This window comes from Musa acuminata, chromosome BXJ3-10, assembly GCF_036884655.1.
Source record: "Musa acuminata AAA Group cultivar baxijiao chromosome BXJ3-10, Cavendish_Baxijiao_AAA, whole genome shotgun sequence".
In the NCBI taxonomy this organism is placed as follows: Eukaryota; Viridiplantae; Streptophyta; class Magnoliopsida; order Zingiberales; family Musaceae; genus Musa; species Musa acuminata.
In genome coordinates, this window is record NC_088358.1 from 23,724,271 (window position 1) to 23,737,294 (window position 13,024).

At 38.4% G+C, this 13,024-nt stretch overlaps 2 protein-coding genes across 2 annotated transcripts; one reads left to right on the forward strand and one right to left on the reverse strand.

The window, feature by feature from the left end:
• Positions 1 to 6,799: 6,799 nt before the first annotated feature.
• On the forward strand, positions 6,800 to 7,486 carry LOC135651407 (uncharacterized). Its single transcript, XM_065171472.1, has 2 exons — positions 6,800 to 7,090; positions 7,340 to 7,486. The coding sequence occupies exons 1-2, from the start codon at positions 6,800 to 6,802 to the stop codon at positions 7,484 to 7,486; spliced, it is 438 nt and encodes a 145-aa protein (XP_065027544.1).
• A 657-nt stretch (positions 7,487 to 8,143) lies between these two features.
• Positions 8,144 to 12,419, reverse strand: LOC135585671 (phosphoribosylamine--glycine ligase-like). The gene is made up of 5 exons (XM_065170212.1): positions 12,194 to 12,419; positions 11,836 to 12,110; positions 10,061 to 10,434; positions 9,098 to 9,628; positions 8,144 to 8,726 (listed from the first exon to the last, which is right to left on the reverse strand). Exons 2-5 carry the CDS (start codon positions 12,101 to 12,103, stop codon positions 8,310 to 8,312), a joined length of 1,590 nt encoding a protein of 529 aa, XP_065026284.1. The 5' UTR covers positions 12,104 to 12,110; positions 12,194 to 12,419; the 3' UTR covers positions 8,144 to 8,309.
• Positions 12,420 to 13,024: the final 605 nt, after the last annotated feature.

A 13,024-nucleotide genomic window follows, 5' to 3' on the forward strand; every position in this document is an offset into this window, starting at 1 on the left:
CATTGGTTCTCTGGTGGTGGTGCAGACTTTTTTTCTTGGCTGTGGAGATCTCAAGTGGTCTGTTCTGTCCCTTTCTTTTGCCCATGAACTTGGAATCCTGCTTGCTCTTTGTTCAGAGAAAGCTTTCGGCTGCAATCATGATGATGGTTGTTCATCTCGGCTTTGCTCAATAAATAATTAGCTGACAGAGGAGTCAAATTTGATGGCTCATCAGATTTCTATCTTGCTGTAAGCGCTTACGTCCTAATTATTTGGTATCATCAGAATCATGTTATTTGCAAGATGAGATTTTGATGAGAGTCATCACATTTTTTAGAAGCCATTGACTGATAAGCTGGTAGTATATTATTCACCAGCAGAATATTCTGGGTTTCATTCATGACAGAGAAAAATGACATCTTTGTTGCTACTTGCCATTCTTCTCATCTGCCCTAAATGTTGTGTTGCTTATTCTTTTGTTTCTTTGGTGGACTAGCATGGATCACATGTCAGGCTGAACAAAGTCTGGAAAGGAGGGCGGTGAGGGGTCAAAATCTCATACGAAATAATCTTAATGCACACCTCTTTGTCTGCTTTCATTCAGAAACTTTGACTCAGATCTTACGGGCCACATTTAAAATATTCCAGAAATATTCTGGAATACAATTTAGAATAATTCCTGTAGAGATTTCTGAGCAGCTCGTGGCACAGCCACAGCCAATATCTTCCTGTGAGGTCCTGATCCTATGAACTGTCATGAAGATGATGTCCTTCTGCTTCAAGAGCATGCAACTCTCCATCAGAACAGCTGAGTGGTAATGTGTGACACCATCGAAATCAACCATGAATGCAGATGTGGAATTCGAATTGTCCTTCCTCACCATTCATCTGAGATGATGACACTTCTTCAGCTGCCACTAGTTCATATGAGTCTGGCCATTCATTCTCTACAAAGATTAAGTTTGAATTTCTCGCATTTGTTGACATTTTCAAGTGAGGATTATAATAAAGTTTCTGCTAATTATATTTTAAAGGCTTTTCGATGAAATAATTAGCATCGATGTCTACAATTTGGTGGCATCTACTATAACTGAAATTGAACTTGCAGCTCTGCAGATACATTCATAGTATATTGGATTTGCCAGAATTATGTACAATTCCAATGTGTCAATTGAACCATTCTAATGTGAAAGAGATTTAAATTATTTTTTTTGTAGGTTCTTTAAGGTTGCATAGGAGATGAAGTAAATGGATGGTTTAATCCTATAAAATAATAGCTCTCTGTCTGTGATCATTAGAGTTCAGATTTCACCTAAATATGGATAGATTCCTACTTCCATATGCCAGTATATATCTCAACAAAGAAATGGTAAGTATTTCTACTGCAGTCAAGCTTTAAACCTTGATTTCAAAGCATCATAAAAACTGGATGAGAGTTAACTCAGCTCTGGAATCATATTTTTTTGACATCTCTTATAAGAAAAATTGGAAATGTTGGTTAAGTTGAAGTGGCCTATAAACACGCTTAGTGGTTTAGCATACTGCAGAAAACATCAAAAAGGACCAATGAATTCAGATCTGAAATTTAAGGGCTTTCTTGGTAGGACATGGATTTGTCAACAGTAATGTTGACATTTATCTTATGTGGTGACTTTTTGGACTACAAATGTGGAATTAATGTCAGCAAATTGAGTTCTCTGAGTTTGACTTCAGATGCTCCAGCTGTATATGAACACTGGAGACTCAGTCACTGAATACAACCTAGCAGATTCAGATCAGGTTTGCTGTATTCTGCTGCATTAGCAGGGAGCACATCAAGGAGAGGTGGTGGAAGATGTGGGCAAGCATGCCTCATGGAGGAGGAGCAGCCGGTGGAGAGGTTGGCTTCCAACTCCCTTTGGCAACTACTGTTGAAGATCTTCTTCCTACACTAACATACAAGTAATCCAACATTAAAACCAAGTGACCATAAGCTCCACACACCAAGATCTCCTTCAGCTCATGGTTTTAGCAACCAAAGTTTTGCATTACTGTAGTCCTAATCCTAATATTCCTTGACAACAAACATGAGCAAATGGTGCTACATAAAGTTCTCAACCTAGAAAAGCAGATGGTTGCTGAAAGCAAAACACAAGATTAAATTATACATCTCTCTTTATTTTTTGAAACTTCTCATGTAATTCAGTGTGACACATTGAACATCAACATGACTCAAATGCTAAATGTTACTTGTAAAAGAATTATGCTGAAAAAACAGAGATTGCCTCAGTCTTCAAGTTGATATCTTTCAATTTGACAAGATCATCATTGAAGACAACTTGCATGGACAAATTCAAAAACCACTAGGTATAAACTTTTTAAGAATACAAAATTATATGTCATATTTCATCCGACTGTTTAAACTTCAATATGAAATGACAATTAAGATGGTACCAAAGCGGAAGCAACCACATTAGAAAGAAATTACATCATAATTATTTATATATATCTTTCTGATCAGATCAAGTTTCATGCCTTAGTAAGATGTTTAGAATATAAATCAAATCAGTTATCATTTTAGGTTGTAGAAAGGTAAAGGCCTTCATTTAAGAAAGTATGGATGATGTGGGAATGTGGCTATACTTGTGGTCCATGTACACTACTTGTTCATCATAGCTATTCTTGCTTTTGTTGTCCTTTGGATCCTTTGGCCTCAGCCTGCAGCCATTTCCCTCCATTTGTTTGAGATACCAGCAACAGTATATGTTGGAGTATTCATAATGAGTGTGGTAGTGTAACTATCACATTTTAGCTCACTGGGAAGAGAGGGAGACAACTATGCTTTCTAATTATAACCTTTTTCTTCTTTTGTTATGTTGATCAAATTTATAACTTCTGAGATTATGTCAAAGTTTAATCTAAAGCTCCTCTTATTGCTAAATTCTAGATGTGTAATGTAAAGAGCTTGAAAGACCAACGATGGCAAGATTGTCTTCCCATAAAGTAGGGCTGTGGATTTAGTCCCTCACAGGAGACATGTGGGAAGTCTTCATCCATGCTTGCATGAGCTATTCCAGAGATTTTACCCCATGCAGTCCAAGAAATGCCTCTTTCGAGTTAAGGTTTCATTACCACCATATAGTAATTTGGATTAGGCTTAGGCATGCATCAATCTTATTAAACAATATGCATCAATTCAATACATTATATCAGGTTTCATCCATACATGTCTCAGAACCTACTTGTGCTGACTGAAGTCCTAATCCTTCAGCTAAAGGTCTAACTTGGCCATGTAGATGATGCTGCCTCATAGCCTAATTGGAAATAAGTGCTGTAGAATCAAAGCAGAGATAGGTATCAAGTTTTGTATACTTTTTTAATATATATATATAATAACTTTTTCACACACAAAAAAAAAAGGTCAGACTTCAGTTTGACTGTGAATGAAAAGCAATAAAGTGAGACTTCCCTAAATATGAGACAAACCAAAAAGAACTTGGCATGAAAAGAGAAAAACAAAAGCAAGCTAAGAATTCTTTTCCTTTTTGTTTTGAGCAGATAAGTTAAGATCTCTTTGACAAGCAAATGCATTAGGTTAATATCTTTTCGGTTGTCGATTGTGTTTACGCATGGTAATTACATACATTATGGAGTTTTTTTCTGAGTTCTACTTAATAAGGGGAATTATGGAGTTGAGTTTTTGTGACATTAGTGAAAAAAACAGATTTGTTTTGGATTTATTGTACAATCATTTGGTCATGTGAGGATTTGAGAACCCTTTAAACACCATTAAGTTGTTTCATCATGCTTTTGGTCTGCCCCCCTAGTTGCAGCAGCAGCACTTAATTTAATTGCTATCTCTAGATTGTTTCCTATCCCTAGCTGGAAGTATCATTGACTACTTAGTAGATTGAGTGAGGTGTCCTAAATGTTGTATTATTGGTCAGGTCTCCATTGAGGAAACTCATAGCATAGTAAGTCTGCTTTGATATTATGTTGATTTCTACTACTACTACTTATCTGACTTCTCTCTATAGTAACTCGTTGCGCACTCGATATATTCTTATCTTGTCACCAACTCTACTAGTAATTTATTTATGAATCTAATATTGAAACTTCTTCTAATAGCTTAAACTTTTGGGAATAGTGGTAATCCATTAAAAAAAAAATCTCTCATGGTATTATAGCATATCGTCTGTCCGAAATATGTATCTACATATTTTTGTTTCATCTAATGTTTAATTAATATTTGTGTAATATTCTTCCATGTATAGTTGACTTGTATCATCATGTGCTTAAGTTTAATTTTAAATACAATCAAAATTTTTATCTACTTTTTTAATGCCTTGGAACTGTTTTTTTTTTTCTTCTTTTAATTCTTTTTCGAGTGCCTTGAGAGAAAATCAATGCTTGAATTGGGGCCTTGATTCATGCATGAAGTTATCCTTACCATTCCGGCTCCCACCTTGTTTCTCTGTATCCCAACCATGTGGGGGACCTTCTTTTGCATGGCCAGTCCTTTCATGATGACTGTCCTTTTTCATGATGACAAAGAAGAAAAAGTTTTTGATATATCTTCATGAAACAATGAAATTATAAATTGTTAAGTTACTATCAAGTGATTCAAGTCTTTGGTTTCAGCAGAACCAGGCATGATTCTGAGAGATGGTTGTGCACAGTTAGTGGCTTGATCTTTACAATCACCTCAGGATCATGAAACCAAAACCTTTCTTGGTCTTCAGACAAGCCTAAAACAGAATAATGATGATTTATTGAAATAAATGTCAATTAATGCATGAAACTTAGTACCATATTGAGGTTCACATACTGAATCAGCTGGTTATGTTTAGAACCAAGGTGTCATTATTTTGTCTCTCTGTTAATCCATATACAATTAAGAAAGATCATGCAATTATTTTGTCCCTCTTAATCCATCACTTTGTAGGTCTTTGTAGGCTTTGGTTTCTTCCAGGACATCTTCATTATCAAGTTGAAACACCTAAAAAGCCATGTTTCTTGTTTGCCGCCTTGTCAACTCTTCTTTTAATGAGTGCAGCTTCTGCATCATATTCTTTTTTCTTTGAAGCAAAGTGTGCACACCAATTGGTTAGAGTACTAATTGAATCTTTACAATCCTTTTGCCTTTCTTTGTCTCTGCATGTGCCGGATAAATCTGCTGCTGCTGCTGCCTTGTGTGTCACAGGCAAAAGCCTAGGGAGGATTAACATGTTATCTTCATCATCAAAGGTGAGGAATTCGATCATTTTCCTTGGATGCACCTGCTATGCTGAGACTCATTTCTCTCATTTTAGTTTCTTTCCTGAAACATTGTACTTCTGTCGAAGTATGTCTGTAAGATTTCCTGTCTTGGAATAATACTCTTCCTCTTATTCTCTCTGGTATCATCTCAGTTGCTTCTTTGTGGCATCTGATCATGTGTTTCCAGCATTCAAATGTGGTTTAGACATTGTCTTCCACCATTCTTGCAGCCTTTCATCTGTTAAAATAAAGATCACACCTTGGTCTGGCAGCTTTTCCTCTTTCACAAGTGGAGGGAAGATGCAGTAGAAGACCATCATCATATCTTTATTTATGTATTTATCCTTTTCAGACTGACAGCAATGCTCTTATGCTTGTGACAGTGACCAATCCAATCCTTTCTTTCTGGTGATTATTAGAACTCGGCAAACTTGAAACTGGGACGGAGCTATGCTTTCAGAAGAATCCTAGGGGTTGCCATTCTTTTGAGCCTTCAGTAATGCAGCTTGTGAGTTCATAGGCAGTGAGATCAAGCAGCCTGGGCACCGTCAACTATTCCTTCTTTGGTAGTTAAGCTACAACAAGGCAGAGACCACATTAGCACCAGATTACAGGACAAAAGTCTTCTCAGGAAGCTGCAGTTTAAGATCAGCTGTGATCTTAAGCTCAAGGTTGGCTATTTCTTCCATTTTCCCTCTTTTCTTTTCTATGCTATTGAAGCTGAGCCTGTTCTTCACCTCCCAAATCATATTGCTTTTCTGTCAACTTTCAAGGAATTGTTAGTTTTAGTATGAGACATTTGTGCTAAATGAACTCAATCATAGTGAGGAGAGAGTTTTCCTTTTATCATGGAGATCAACCTGCAATTTTTTTTGTTGATTTCCATGCTATTTTCTTGGGAGTATGGATCCAGATTAATATGTAGCTCTTGACATAGTTTTTGTGGATGTGTAGCAGAATACATGCTTAGCTTTTACAACTTAGTACTTGGGAAACATCACTCCAACTCTCCCTCAAGGAAACTTATATTTGCATGACTAATTAATGCTTATTTCTTGGGTCTGTTGTGCTGCTATGACATTTTGCTTAGCTTCCTTCAAAAGAAAAAAATATTTTATTTAGGTTGCTGATTGATTATCTTAATCTCTTCTTACCAGGAAAAGATTTTGGTTGGAAAGAAATTTGTTGCTAGTTAATTTGCTACACAGTTTATTACTACTGCTCTTGATTACTGTGTATAATAATAAGTTGAAAGCAAATCCAAATTGGATGTTAATTTGACAAAATGAATTGATGATCTCAGAACTTTTTTATTTACTGTGATGTTTCTGATGGTGTGGTAAGTTTTCTTCTGATCATCATTTTCTACATGTTCTTAGACTTGTGTTCTGCTTCATTCTGAAAGTGCTTGGACAAAGACAGCTGCTTGTGGTGGCAAAAGGATTCAAAGGTGGTGCCGAAGTTATGATGGCTATCATCTTAGTTTCCCCTGCCTTATTGAGCTAATCCTTCAACCAACCGGAGCACATCGAAAAGGAGAGCCTTACTGGTTGCAGAGTAGCAGCAGCAGCAGCTGATCACCATGAATGGCTTTGGAGATCGACCAAAGATGTGGAGTGACAACACAACTCCATCAGGAACAAATGACAAGGAGGCTGCTTTCAAGGACTTGAGCTCGTCCATGAATGCTCTCTCCTTTGGCTTCATTGCAACAGCAATCTTGGTATCCATGTTCCTCGTCATGGCGATCTTCGAGCATTTACTCAGATCAAGGGCCTCTCACCCACCATCTCAAACCAATGCTCATGGACACCTGGAGATGCGCCAAGAACAGGATCAGATGCCTCCAAAGATGATCAAGAACTGGCAAAATGTAAGTTTACAAGCATGTCAGTTTGAATCTCTTTAGAAATATCATCCTTCCCACTGCAATCGACCAAAAGGACATGAAAATTGAACTCCACATCCAGAAAAGATTCAGCTTTATGATGATTTCAGTAACACAGACTTCCTTGACATGGATGACTTCTCTTTTAGCTCTGTGTTATACATGAATTCCACAGTTTTTAGTTCTCTCTTTTATCACTTGTGCATAAAATTAATTCTGGTTCTCTTTCTGCAGGTGGCAACTTCAAGCACAGTTGACTTCTCAGTCTTGATGCCAGGGCAACTGTATCCAACATACCTTGCTCAACCGGCTCCTCTCCCATGCCCAAGAGAAGGGATCATTTGGCCTTCTCATGACCACCATGCCTTCGCTTCTCCCTAGCTTTCAATCCCTCCTTGATCCATTCAGATCTTGTACAAGCCCATATGCCCCTTGGTCACTTGTCAAAATGTACTTCTCCCCTATTGATTTATCAACAAAGTTCAGCTGTTCATTGGTGTGTGCCCTCTCAATTTCCCTGTTAACTGTGTTTTTCTTACTCATGTTCTGCATCTTCAATCTCCGACTCAGTATGCTCATCAAGGGCATCAACTACAACTGGGAGTTCACCAGATTTTATCATGCTTGTTTCATGCAGCATTCTCCTGCAGCTATTAAGTACTAAATCTTGCTATGTACTTTCAGTGTTTTGGAGGGAGACAACATATGCTGGACCAAAACAGGTTGCAGCATGTGGTCCTGTTGCAAAGAAATCTCATATTCATATGATGAAGCATTTCCAATGGCTACCAAAAGTGATTACATTTGCTTATTCTGAAGCAATTGTGCTTCTGCAAAGTTCTGACCATAAAATGACAGCATAGGGAACACAGGGGACTCAGGATGTGGAAACAATGAAAATTTGACTTCAATGATATGCTGCAACTTTGCTAGTAATCTGAAACTAAAATTGGGTTTTAGATGAAATATTGTGACCTTTATGATCACATATAACAGAGTCTCAGCAACCTTTTAGTTCCAGTTGACAATATTTCAATATACCCCAAATTTGTTCTCATTAAATTGCACCATAATTGCTTCAACATTCAGTTGAAGAGAGTACATCAATCAAATAGCACAATTAACTATTTAAGGTTTTTTTGCAAGATCTTTCATAAGATAACTAGATCAGGGATTAGGCAGCACGATATCTACAAAAGCCTACTCATGGGTTATTGGTTAACTGCCGGAGGTGAAGAGCTCTCCAGCCGATGTCATGGCGGCAGAATCCTTCGGGCCAGTCAATTGCTTGAACTGCATCATAAACCCTTTCTCTAGCTTCTTCAATGTCTTTTCCCTTTGCGGTAACTCCAAGCACTCGACCACCAGCAGCAATGAAATCACCATTAGAGTCGAAATCAGTGCTTGCATGAAAGATCTTAACCATAGGGGAAAGCAGCTCTGCTTCTTCTAGGTTTCTTATCATGGTCCCCCTCTTGTAGGGTCCAGGATAACCTTCACTGGCCATGACCACCACCATTGCTGATTCAGTTGACCAATTCAGTGATACACTGCCCAATTCTCCTCTGCAGGCTGCAAGCAAAACTTGTGCCAAATCAGACTCCAAACGCATCATCAGAACCTGTTTATGGTGGAACAAAACAGAAAAAATATGTTAGTTGACTGCTTGCTGAGAGACTAACTCATGGCTTGAAATGACCACACAAGGAACCGAATCTTATTACAAGCATGGAACGATGAACCTAGTAACAATATGCTAATGTGTCAGAATTTAAATGCTTCAGTCAGATAGTAGGTCTAGAGGTGCCGAACTGAATCATATAAGTTTGCAATGTTCTGCTATGAAAAATAGAGACCAATCAAAGCTCGTCAATGGCACAATGATTTCCTGTATAATTTGCTGCCACGAAGATAGTGGATACTAGAATGGAATTGTATCACATGATTTGCTTTGCTTTTTGTGTTGGAAAAATGAATTGGATAACTACTTACCTGGCATTCTGGATCTCCAAAGCGCACATTATACTCGATGAGCTTAGGCAATCCCGTTTTTCTCTCAATCATAAGACCAGCATAAAGCACACCAACAAATTTGCAGCCTTCAGCTGCCATTCCTTTCACAGTCGGAAGAATTATCGATTCCATGACAACAGACTGAAGCTCTTCTGTTAGTACCGGTGCAGGAGAGTATGCCCCCATTCCACCAGTATTTGGACCAGTATCACCATCACCAACTCTTTTATGATCCTGTGCAGATTCAAGAGGTAAGGCATTTTCACCATCTACCAGTGCGAAGAAAGAAGCTTCCTCCCCCTCAAGAAATTCTTCAATTATGACTTGTGAACCAGCAGAGCCAAAAGCACCATCAACCAGCATGGAGTCTATGGCTTCATATGCCTCCTCCAAAGTCATGGCTACAATGACTCCCTTCCCAGCAGCCAGTCCATCCGCCTTGACAACAATTGGTGCACCTTGCTCCTTTACATATTGTTTTGCAAGTGAATCATTTGTAAAAGTTCGATACTGCATGGATGAGCACCAATTTTAGAAACAAAAAATTAATATTAAAATATACCAAGATCAGAGATTAATTATCGAAGAAAGATGAGGGTTACTCATTTGACATTCTTTGGGAGGAAAGAGAATGACTTAAATATAAAAATGATAATCATAGGGTATAAATGGGTTCAACATTCACAGTATAATACCTTAACATAGAAAATTTTAATGTACAAGCGAGATCAAAAGTATCTATCAGTAGTGCTGGGTCCATGATTAACCTTGGTCATCAACTTCATTAGGTTAATGACTGAGGTTAATCATTTACGATACCTGGATAACTTATTCTGAAGCAACCTCCAAAACACAGTGGAATCAATAATGAAGTATTGCAAAATTAATGCGCCAGTATTAGGATATACTGATAAAACCTATCAGAACAGAAGCTTAACATACTTTTGCTGTAGGAATGCCATATTTGTCACACAACTTCTTCATAAAGTCCTTTGATCCCTCTAGTGCTGCAGCCTCAGCCGAGGGACCGAAGGTTGGAATCCCGGCCTCAACTAGATCATCTACGAGGCCAGCCACTAAAGGAGCTTCGGGGCCCACTACCACCAGTCCAACTCCCCATTTGCAGCAAAAAGCAATCACAGCTTTGCTATCAAAAATATTCAGGTCTGATATGCAGGTGGCACTTCCAGAATGAGAAATCCCAGCATTACCAGGGGCACAAAAGACTCCATCACAGGATGATGATCGCTGCAAGGCAAAGCAAAGTGCATGTTCCCTTCCACCACCGCCAATAACCAAGGCCACCACTCCCTCTCCTGACAGAAAACCTAAGCAAAGTCAGTTAAGAATCATGCTGGTAAACGAAATTTTAAGCTAAAGAAAAAAACTGATATTGAGATAAGAAAAATAAGAAACAACAAAAAACATATTGACCTTGAAAGTAAATTTGAAAAATTACCAGCAGCAAGTAAGAAAACAGCAACAACATTATGATACAAAAAAAGGACTTAAATTTATCTGGGCAAACAGAATCATATTGACTGTTAACTACTCAAAACTTGCATGAACACATAAGATCATATCTAACTACTCAAAGAAGTCAAAGCAACATATCAAAATTCAAACTTGCATAAACATGTAAGATCAGAACAAAGATCATGCAGAGAGTCAATATAAGCAACACACACAGCAATTTTGAATCCAGATGTTTATGAGTTAGGTTGCGTAAAGATGATGTAGGACTATTAATGTATAAGTAATACCTTACTATCACTCTTCAACTGCAGTTGACACATACAGAAAACTACACCATAATTCAGACAAATATTATTAGAAGAAAGTGCAAATTTTTTGTGAATGTGACCAATTAGAGATCTTCTAACGTTCTATTACAATATATATGCATACTTTTTGCACAGAGAGAATTCACATAGTAGGGCTATGTACTTATCTTGAGTAGCAAGATGCATAACAAGTGGCTTGTGCTATATCACATCCTGATGAATTGTAGATTATACATCAAGCTGAAAATCACGTGCTTTGATTTAAACTAGAAGGTTCCGTCACAAATGCTAAATGTAGATCTGTCTTTATAAGTTGAAGAACATTGTAATTCCTAATACCTTGGCACAACAGAGAAGGATACCTACAGCAATGTCCAAACTTATTGGTCCATATTTCTGACACCCCAATGGTCCCATATCAGGAAACAAGGAAAGGATAGACTTTCATCAACGTCTCGAGTGCCAATCACAATCACAGTTTGAAGCATTTCCGGCAACATAGAAACAACTCCACAAAGGTTATCAAGCAAGTAGGTTATTTAGGTCTTGGGAGTATGTCATCCTCGGTTACTACAGTACAGCAAACTTTTAGAATCTGGTAATAAGAAAAACATTTTTTTTCTTTTTTTCCAAAACAAAAAAAAGCTAGATTACTAAATCAAACGCATACAACCATCCCCTCTGCTATCAAAGGCAATCAAAACATTTTTCTTCCATTCCCTTTGAGAACAAATTGAAATCTAAACCAAATACAGCCGATGCAAACAAATCAACATCATCACACAGATTCCGTAATTTCAGAAAGCATCGATCAAACTAAAACAACCCGTTAAAACCATCAGCAAAATTATATGTCTATTCACTCAATCAAAGCCCCGAAGAACTATTAACTACATCGCACAACATTAAAGTTAAGGTTTCGGAATATCTCACCGGAATCCTTTGCGCTGCCATTGTCACTGCCGGAAAGGTCTGAGTCATCAGATTTCCCATTAACACCAATCGAAGCCCTCGTGACGAAGTTCCCCCGAGGGAACAACGTGAGAGATTCTGGAGCACCGGAGACCGACAAGGCACTCCAAGTCCGCCGCTGACCCAGGAAACAGACCTTATGACTCAAACCGGCGCAAAAACGATTCTTGGATAGTGTCATCGCCGGTAGCTTCCACGAGCTGCGGACGCTGTTCCCAACACAAGCCATCGATTCCCTGGCGTCAAGCACAACCAACAAATCAACAAAAGGAGGATCGGGAAACAGACCAAAGAAGTAGAGAAGAGAAAAAGATCTCACGTCCGGAGTTTCGGCGAAGGAAAGGGGAAAATCGAAGGCGTTCTGCTTTCGTGCTTTTGCTGTTTGCGTTGCCACTGACAACCGGAGAGCCTAAATACACCCACGAAGGCGGCGTCTGAGGGTCGATACCACCGCGCCCGCTGTATACTGCGTTGCGATGATCTCAACGATCAAAAAAGCGTACCTGATCTGACGGCGGAGATCGAGATTGGAAGCGCACAGCAAGTAATGAAACGAGGGGTGGGACCGCGGGATTGTTGCTTACGGTGGGTGGGCTCACAGTAGAAGGTGCTGCGTTTCCTTTTCTCCGTCGGGTACGGGTAGTGAGGAGAAGCACATTTCCTTCGTCGCTCCCAGATTTAGGGGGACCCAATGGATTTGATGATCTGGATACAGGTCCGAAACGACACCCTTGCACTATAAGCTAGGAATACGCAACATTGTTGTTTGCAGATTGATAGATGAAGGAAATGTTGATGAATGCTTTTGTTTAGTGAGATGGATGGATAATGATTAGTTCTATTGGCTGACGATTCTAGCAACATCAAGGCTCATCATCGCTCTAATCTTACAGGCAGAAGATTTACCTGATTATAGAAAATACCATATACATATGGCATTTAATTGTCTGGATATTTCTTTTCACAACATCCAATGAAAAAACAAAAAGAAACGTAATGAACAATTATCATCCTTTTGATTAAAAGAAAATAAAACATAACTGCTTCTCACGCATAACGAACCAATTTCTTGCAAAATCATTACTCTTTACGCCGGGAGATGTTTTCAAACTTAAAAATGCATTTTTATCATTTCCAGAGAGATGCAAAT

Excerpts from the sequence above, each read along its gene's own strand:
- LOC135651407 (XM_065171472.1), top strand. The coding sequence starts at position 6,800 with ATGAATGGCTTTGGAGATCGACCAAAGATGTGGAGTGACAACACAACT. Across the intron at positions 7,091-7,339 it reads TGATCAAGAACTGGCAAAAT|GTGGCAACTTCAAGCACAGT; the intron begins GTAAGTTTACAA and ends CTCTTTCTGCAG.
- LOC135585671 (XM_065170212.1), bottom strand. The coding sequence starts at position 12,103 with ATGGCTTGTGTTGGGAACAGCGTCCGCAGCTCGTGGAAGCTACCGGCG. Across the intron at positions 10,435-11,835 it reads TGGCAGCGCAAAGGATTCCG|GAGAGGGAGTGGTGGCCTTG; the intron begins GTGAGATATTCC and ends GTTTTCTGTCAG. Across the intron at positions 8,727-9,097 it reads TTGGAGATCCAGAATGCCAG|GTTCTGATGATGCGTTTGGA; the intron begins GTAAGTAGTTAT and ends CACCATAAACAG.